Consider the following 9,764-nt stretch of genomic DNA (forward strand, 5'->3'; position numbering starts at 1 on the left):
ATGAGTAACGCCCCTTGATAATGAGGACAATGGCTGCACCCCCTACCGTTCTATCTTTGTTCGGCTGGAGTCACGCAAGGAACCGATTCCAAACTCTCCATTGGAAATCATTGTACTTTCATTGTTTATAATGTCCAAAAACGGTGATCAATTGGCACCCAAATTTATGTGGACATCCCTACTAATGCCCACTTCAACATATCAAAAGGATTGACCTCTCCGTGGCTGACTTATATGAGAATGAGGAAATGTGAAAGTCAGCAGAGCTTTATAGATTTAGGCTGGGACGAGTGCACACTGCTTCTTTGCTTTAAAAAAAAAAAAAAAAACACTGCTTCTTTGCTGATCGCGGTTAGGGCGGGCGAGGTATTAAACACCAGTCAGGATATTTACAGAGACTGAAGTAGGAATGAGTAGACGTGCACATTTATTTAGATGAGGAATGGCCCAATTTTTTACTTACAACGCGCCGTCCAATTTGGACGGTAACAGCCGAAATGGCACGTTCCAATACGGCCACACTCGGCTGTGCAGTCAGCCTCACTGGAACTTTTTGCTCGCTGTTCAATGAGGGATTTCGTCACTCTCACGCCGCTTCACTCGGGCAGAAGGTGGCGGCTGCAAGCAAGCAAGCAGGGACACCACATGCGACTGCTTGTGAGGCGATATGAAGACACAGGCTCATCTTCACCTCCACACGCTGGGTGGACAGTAAGGAGCTAATGTTGTTGTGCTAACGCCTTTTGTTTTAACGGCCTGAAGCTAGTTGTTGCTATTAACCGTCCCAATCCTACCTGCTGCTGCTGCAAGCCTCGGTCTCCCTCCTGAGAGCTGACACTAGTTTAGCGTAGCTAAATGTCTGAAATATAACCAGTCGGAGTTCGTGTGCGCATTCATGCTCTTGTCCGCTTCAGCTTGTGAAAGTGGAGGGGCAATCGCCGGGAATTTTGATTTTCTGGAGGTGATCATGATGAGATCACGTTTTATGTCAATAAATCCAAACTATTGTGAAGAACACTTTTATACTTTTACAGGTTGAAGTAGACAAGAGTATACATCCATCCATCCATTATCGATACCGCTTATCCTCACAAGGGTCGCGGGGCATGCTGGAGCCTATCCCAGCTGTCTTCGGGCAGTAGGCAGGGGACACCCTGAATTGGTTGCCAGCCAATCACAGGGCACACAGAGACAAACATCCGCACTCACAATCACACCTAGGGGCAATTTAGAGAGTCCAATCAACTTACCATGCATGTTTTTGGAATGTGGGAGGAAACCGGAGTACCCGGAGAAAACCCACGGAGGCACAGGGAGAACATGCAAACTCCACACAGGGAGGCCGGAGCCGGGATCGAACCCACAACCTCTGAACTGTAAGGTGGACGTGCTAACCAGTCGACCACCGTGCCACCCTGGACAAGAGTTGTAATGTGCATTTGCATTTTGGTGGTGATCGGTCGCCGTTTTAGACAACAGAACTGTCAAAGCGAGCAATATTACCACGCATGCCTTCCTCGCGTGACGTAGACCGCTAAGACTGAAAACATAACATAAGCCACGCCCCAAAAAGGAGCGGGGAAATTTGTCGTAAATCTAATCACAAAAAAAGACATTATATCACTACAGAGTCTTTAGGGGGGGCACTTTGGTACTGATGTCATTTTTACATGCAAACCTATTAAATAAGTGCTAATGTTAAGCTGATCCAAGTGTTCCTTTAACAAGGCTGATTAAGGAATCTTTTAGTGCTCTTATTTCGAAACATATTCACTCCATTTTCGGTGCACTACTTAGAGATCAGTCGCTAACTTTACTACAGCAGCAGTAATCGGAGGAGGCTTTCCTGTCCTTTTGCTGCCGTAATAAGTAACTCTTGTGATTGCGTTATGATTATGCCTCATTAATGTGTCATGTTGTATAATTCAAGTGCTATTGTTTCTAGTCATACTTACTCACTGAGGACCTACACACGACCCTCGTAACGATAGGCAGTATAGAAAATGGATGCATGCAAGTTGTATGTATTCTATATTAAAATGTGCATGTCAATTGACTGTACAGTAAGTGCACAGTGGTTTTCTCAAGCCGTTTTATAATATTCCATGATGTACAGAATTTGCAAACGCTTCAATTCAAATGGTTCGGTTTACCATGTCTAAAATGAAGTCAATTTTATAGAACTGTAGGCCTATTACTGGAAAATTGGGAATGTCATCTTCACTCATAGACTGGCCAGCGTGACTGTTAAGGCCTGGCTTTGGGGAATGTGCTGTCTGTTGACAAAACCCTCTAGAGGTGTCTCATTGCTCGCCCATTGCGCACTTGTCAAAACACAGTTTACAAAAACCCATCCGAAACAGTTCCAACAAACTAAATGCATGTTGGTTTTGATAAACACTCTACTAATCATCTCAACCCGGCATGGATTAGGTTTCCTCCTCTGGCTCCACAAAAACACGGGGTCTACAGTATGACTAATCCACCCAACTTGTTGTAAATAGTTATGGTGTCAGGAGAGGAAAAACAATGAGAGCGAAGGGGACTTCCTGTGTTTATAGAGGGCCGGGGCAGACCCTGAATGAGTCAGTGCACCGATTACACTGCTTCCATCCATCCATCGAGCCATCCATCCAAGCCGTCATGTAGCTTCTTTTACAGAATTATTAACTATTACCATTTGTAACTATTCATATTGGGAGATGTACAGTACCACCCAAATTATGTTTGTGCACATTACACGTCATGTACACTTGCACAATATGTTGAACTCCAATGCAAGAGCTGGATCAAAATATTGTGCCTGCATAGATAATACCACATCACACAGAGACATGTTTATTATCATAGTTTGCTCTGGCGTTGGCCCGAATCTTTGTACCTTCAAAATCCTCTCTTTTCATCGACCCAAAAATGTTGTACTGTATGTGCCTTCACTAGTCTAAACACTGCATTCTGGTTAATATTATGTTTGTGGAATATGAGTTAAGCTGTAAAAACCACCCATTGTAGCCATCTCAGGGGGCGGCCATTTTGTCACTTGCTGTCAACTGAAAATTACATCATAGTTGCTCAGGCTTCAGGTAACAACCAATCATGGCTCAGCTTCAGAAAACAGGTGCGCCGTGATTGGTTGTTACCTGAGCCTTGGGCAACTGTGATGTCATTTTCAGTCAACACAAGTGACAAAATGGCCAGCACCTGAGATGGCTGAAGGTAGTGGATTTTGCTGCTTAACTCATACCTGTATTCCACTAACACAATATTAATCAGAATGCCATGTTTAGATCAGTGAAGGCGCATAGAACACACTGCAAAGAATTTAAAGGGGTTGACTTTTCCTTTAAATAAATAAATACATACATAGTACATAGCGCTCACACACATGTAGGCTGCCCAATATTATACTGTATATTTGTGAAAAAAAAGTATGAGAATTGATTGTGACATAGGAGTTTTCTGTTCACTCGCCAACAATCTGAAACAATGTTCAGCATGTATCATTTAGTTCTGCAATCTGCACTACTGCAAACAATAACCACAATAATACGAAATTAAAAGAGAATTGTTTTCTTTTTAAAGGCTAACCTTTTGGATACAGCTCATTGTTGAGCACTTAATAGCTGTCTTTTTATTACATGAAGGGAAAAGCAGGTTTATCATGTTGCAAAAGCTTAGTGCGAGTGTGTGATGGGCACTAAAAGGAGGGTCAAGAAGTGAGCCTTCCCTGGTCCAGCAAGAAGACAGCACTGATTAATGAGCAGGCAAAAAAAGGAGGGGTGCGCGGGGGGAAAGCATAGCGGACAGTGGGGAGACAGAGAGAAATCTCATTCTCTCTTTCCCTTTATCTCTTTCTCCCTATCCCCTGCGTGTGTGCCTACTGCCAACTTCAGCAGTTTCACAATCCCCAAAGTAGCCAGCCAAGCGGCCCAACAGGCAGTGCTGCTCAGTTCCACTAACACATGAACAGCAGCAGTACAACAACAGGAAAAGGGCCTCTGCATTTGCTCGTAGGTCCCGTCTCCAAGCTCCCTGAGACTGGATCTTGTTATTATCATTATTACTGTATACTGTAGCTCAAGCTGAGATAAACCTTCAGCATACCAAAACTCTTGGTTTTGTTTATGAGATGTTGCAAGAGCAGATATTGGGAGGGGTTTATTTAAAGGCTTTCTATTTTCGACAATGGCCTGCTCATCACTACAGAGAGGGCAGCAACAGCTGATGTGCTTGGCAGTGGAATTGCTGTTAAAGACTGACCTCTACCGGTCGTTATGTACAATGACTTTAAGATTATTAACAAGTTTGGTTTCACAATATTTTGCTCCTCTCAGTACAGTAGTAATAATAATAACAATAATAATAATGCCTCAGGTTAGAAATGGTAACCAAAACCAAATGTTTTGAACTATCTTTCAGAGGTAATTGACACAATTAAAATACGACCTCTGTGACAGTGCTAGTCACTATTGAGCATTACTGTCTGTAATGTCATTACTGAAAATAATAAATATTGTAGAGCTTTTACATTGGAACTCGTCGGGGTTGTGCAGATGTACCTAACGCGGTGCTTAGCGAGTCCATGTTAGCTCAAGGTGAGCCGCGGGAATCCAGACCATGCAAGAGTTAAGCAAGGTGATTACAGTTGTAATACTCTTAGCTCCAGTGTAAGCAAAGAACATTATAGTACAGTGAACAGTCTATAGACTAAACTTACTGTAATAGAACTGAAGCCCCTTTGTTGAGATCCTTATAGTAAATTAGCGTTCCAGTAATACCGGAGTTTCAGTTTATGCTACCAAGTAGTTTAACGTATGCACTATTATATATTCTTGGTATGATGTATTTAAGTCAACCCCCCCCCCCCAAAAAATCTTTACAATAATATGTTCTATGCAGCCCCAACTAGTCTAAACACGCCATTCTGATGGATATTGTGTTTGTGGAATATAAATTAAGTAGTAAAATCCACCCGTTTTGTCCATCTCAGGGGGCGGCCATTTTGTCACTTGCTGTCAACTGAATATTACATCACAGTTGTAAACAGTAGTGCCTACCCACTACAAAAATGCAAAACATACTCTACCTGGAAGGTAGATCATTTTGACTTGGTCATTTTATAAGTAGCTCACATGCTGAAAAAGTGTGAGCACCTTTTCTAAATGCTATATTCATCAGAATGCCGTGTTTAGACTAGTAGACACGCATAGAACATATTGTAAAGAACATTTTTGGGTTGACTTCCCCTTTAAAGGGCGCACCGTTATATTCGGGGGATGTAGTCTTTTTAGATCACACAACATTGATCTAAACCTCATTAGGTAAATATATGAATAAAATGTCTTTTACCACCATAGGACGAAGGCCAAATGATCGGAAACAACGGAGGAATCGCAACAACAACCGCAAAGAGAACAAGGAGGTCAGAAGGGAGAAGAAACGAGAGCGCGAGAGGGCTCGAGACACGGGGGAGCGCCAAGACAGCAGGAACAAAACAGAGCAAAGACAACGGCGAGGTCATGACCCGGACTCTTTCTCCCCCAAGGAGGGCCTCGTACAGTAGCTCTGTGGACACGTTGAAGTCTAACACCTCCCAAAACCTTCCTCCTCCTCTTACCTCTTACCCACTCTTTGCCCCTCTCTACTCCTGTCCGTGGGGGTGTCGCTGCTACCTGTACGATTTGAATAAACTGTTAATGCACAAGCGGGATTAGGGCACATGGGGCCTAAAGGTGTTTGTATTTTTCTGTGTAGCTACTCTTCCTTTACTTCCACCACTGACTCATGTATCATTTGAAAAATGAACAAGCCACTGCTGAGACTGCTGCTGGTACTAAAGAACAAAGAAAACGTCAGCGTGGAAGAGCAGTAAGCAGTCAGAAAGACAATGACACGACCCTTCATGCTTGTTGATATGGTTATTTAATGGCGCCCTGGTACAACGTTGTGCTCTTGGATTTTGAATGTAGATTTTGCAACGTTATGTAGAACATTTTGTTTACTGTTCATGATTTTTAGGTCCATCTACTTTATTTTATTTGGCGAAGAATTTTTAAAAACAAAAAAAGAAGAGGGTTTGTTCTTGCCATCTTGTGACCGTTTCCTAATGACCATAGAAATTGATGTAGTGGAACCATTGACAAGTCAAAGAAAGCCAAGGACAAAGTTAACTCGGATCCTTTTCACACACTCCCTGCCATGGACACAAAACAAGTTTGATACATACATGTGAGAAAATAAATCTAATTGACCACAAGGTTTTTCTGTTTGGTTAAAAGGAACTTGTGCTGCTCAACAATCATCCAAAAACACCTGTATGTCAAATAAAACTATAATGGGTTTCATAGCCTCGTCTCTTATCTGTTCTCACATACTGTATGACATGTTTTGGGAATCACAAGTGTATGATCAAAATTAATATGCAATAATTTGGGTACCAGACCAGACATAATAATTAATCAAATGTTTACCAAATAAAGGACCTGAAATGGCCGCATGCTCCTGTGTGGCGTTTGCATCTTCTCCATGTGCTTGTGTGGGTGCCCCCTATAGCTACTCCAACTCTCTTCCACATCCCCCAAACTTGCTTCTTAGATTACTGTTTTTTTCTGATAACTTAAAGTGAAAGTCAATCCAAACATTTTCTCTACAATATGTTCTATGCGACAGCTGGGATAGGCTCCAGCACGCCCGCGACCCTTGTGAGGATAAGCGGTATGGATAATGAATGAATGAATGTTCTATGCGCCTCCACTAGTCTAAACATGGCATTCTGATTAATATTGCGTTTGTGAAATATGAGCAAGCAGCAAAATCCACCCGTTTTTAGCCATATTAGGGGGCAGACATTTTGTCACTTGCTGTCAACTGAAAATGTCATCATAGTTGCTCAGGTAACAACCAATCATGTCTCAACTGTTTTCTGAAGCCCAGCCATGATTGGTTGTTACCTGAGCAACTATGATGACATTTTCAGTTGACAGCAAGTGACAAAATGTCCGCTCCCTGAGATGGACAAAAACGGCTGGATTTTACTACTTAACTCATATTCCACTTACACAATATCAATCAGAATGCCATTAGTGGGGCTGCATAGAACATAATATTGTAAAGAACATTTTTGAGTTGACTACCACCTTAAGCACATTTTTTGGTAACTTTTGGCTGTTTTTGTAAAACTTCACACAAGTAATTGATAAACCTTCCTCCAAAATGGCAAAACATTGTAGTTCTTTTGCAAAAGTAAATACATATTGCTTAACTCTTCAAACCTTTGTAAATATTATATTTACATTATTATTATTATTATTATTATATTAGTTTGTTTTTTAACAATTAACACAAGCCATCATATTAGTAAGCACAAAATGCACCAACTGCACACTGATGGGAAGAATGAAAAATACGTCTGGTTTTTGCTTTTCAATACACAAGGTAGGCTGTCAGTTTAAAGTCATACTTTTGTCATAGTTCTGTAAACACACAGGGATCCAAATTGCAAGTATTTTTATTCAAGATATTTACTGTAAACATCAACACAAACCTGTATTTTTCCTTGTCAAAACACACAAAGAAAGGGATTTTCACTGAAATACAGTATTGTGGCTCTGATGTCGTCAGTAATTCAAGTTCTTGCTCTCCTTCCTCTTTTGTCCTCCCCTTTTCCTTCTTCACCTCCACATCTTCCTCGGCTTCCACTAATTCTCACTTCCCATCATACTCCACACCGAGAGCTTAACTGTGGCTAATTGTGTCTTATTTCTAGTGCTCAGGCTGATTGCAAAGTGAACTAATTATCTAAAACTGTTTTCTCCTCGTCCGCCTCACAGTTCAGAGGTCGTGGGTTCGATCCGGCCTTCTTGTGTGGAGTTTGCATGTTCTCCGCGTGCCTGCGTGGGTTTTCTCCGGGTACTCCGGTTTCCTCCCACATTCTAAAAACATGCATGTTAAGTTGATTGGGCACTCTAAATTGCCCCTAGGTGTTATTGTGTGTGTGTGTTTGTCTCTGTGTGCCCTGCGATTGGCTGTCAACTAGTTCGGGGTGTCCCTTGCCTGCTGCCCAATGACAGCTGGGATGGATAGGCTCCAGCACGCCCGCGATCCTTGTGAGGACAAGTGGTATAGATAATGGATGGATGAATGTTTTCTCCTGTGAGTGTGGCAGAGTAGTGTAAATAATAGCCATAAATGTATACAGTTTTGCAAGTTGTTTGTTTATAATTTGAAAATGGGAGTGTAAAGCAGTGAATTGTGTTACAAAATTTCAGTACAGATTACAATATTTCAACCAAATTAGTGGGGGAAGGGGGGGGGGGGCGTGTAGGATGATCAGTCAGTGGTCATAGACGCAGCTCACTAGTTTTGATTTAAAATGTAAACTACAATTTGGAGCTGCTCGATTATGAAAAAAAAACATTCATCGCAATTGTTTTGGTAATAATTAAAATCACGATTACTCAAATGATCATTTATTTTTGGAACAAAACAAGAAAATGTTTAAACGTAAAAAATATATCGACAAATGCATTGCTTTGAAACACTATAATTTTGTAAATTCCTTTTGGACCAAACAAAATCTATAAATTTAGTTATGATAAAAAAATGGTGCAAATTTATAAATTCAAATGTTATTTAATTGTATAAACAAATATAGTGGGATATAAAAGTATATTAATAATCATTTTTTAATGATTATGCCAATTTTGTAATCATGGATTGTAATAATCATAACTGTAATTGAATTTCGATTGATTGCACAGTACCACAATTACTAAAAATCTATTCACAGAATGACCAAACATGGGTTTATGTGAATTTGTAGTCTTTTAGTTGGAAATAGAAAAGGTGGGCGAATGAATATGTGAACACATTCTCTTTAACCATTCGAAATTATTTGTATTAGTAAGAGTGTGCTAGTTTTAGACATACAAGCCCTCCACCCTCCCGACACTGTTTTTCATTAAAACTCTAACGACATGTAAGCCTTATGCAACTTTTGTCATTTTCAGCTAAAAGACAACCATTCAGCAAGTTCTCTTCATTTCAAAATGTGGCCAGGATTTGATTAACTACGCTGGGGGTCACCAACTCCTGTCTTCGAGGGCCCCTATCCTGCATGCTTTACATGTCTTTTTCCTCCAACACACCTGATTCAAATGATCAGCTTGTCAGCAAGCTCTGCAGAAGTATGATGCAGTGATCCTCATCATCTGAATTAGGTGTGTCAGAGGAGGGAGACAGCTAAAACATGCCGGATAGGGGCCATCGAGGACTGGAGTTGGTGACCCTTGAACTAGAGTATATTATATGTACATTAAGTGGCCACATAATAGGGTCCCCTGCACAGTCTGGGAGTCAATAAAACAGCCAAATCAAAACAAACATGAAAATGTCACAAATGTTAATCTCATTAGATTGTGCAACATTACCACAAATTATCCATTAACTATATAAAAGGAAAAAAAAAACACACACACACACACACTTTAATCATATATATTTTTTTCACCTATTATTTATTGATGGTCACTAGTGTTTTTACTCAGTGACATTTATGAGCATGAAAATCATTGATGACAGCATTCCTCTTGAGCAACAATACATACTGATTTATGAAAATAAGTTAAATTTATATTTGAAAGAAGATGGGATCTAAGAGACCAGTGCACAATTCATAGCTGGATGAGATAAAACCGCATCATAAAAGATAATTGGGGGTTGAGAGAAAGGGACAGCACAAATGTCAAAATCGACACAGACAGATG

At 40.7% G+C, this 9,764-nt stretch overlaps 1 protein-coding gene across 1 annotated transcript in view; it reads left to right on the forward strand.

Annotated features, from left to right (window-relative positions):
* The window catches only part of rspo3 (R-spondin 3), a 29,403-nt gene extending 23,059 nt beyond the window's left edge, over positions 1-6,344 (forward strand). The window contains exon 6 of the mRNA XM_086037984.1: positions 5,358-6,344. Coding sequence (XP_085894110.1) covers positions 5,358-5,563 — 206 coding nt within the window. The 3' untranslated portion in view covers positions 5,564-6,344. The remainder of the gene's footprint in view (positions 1-5,357) is intronic.
* The last annotated feature ends 3,420 nt before the right edge of the window (positions 6,345-9,764 follow it).

The sequence above is a fragment of the Filicampus tigris genome, chromosome 8, assembly GCF_054856515.1.
Source record: "Filicampus tigris isolate MCC_2025a chromosome 8, RoL_Ftig_1.0, whole genome shotgun sequence".
Classification (NCBI taxonomy): Eukaryota; Metazoa; Chordata; class Actinopteri; order Syngnathiformes; family Syngnathidae; genus Filicampus; species Filicampus tigris.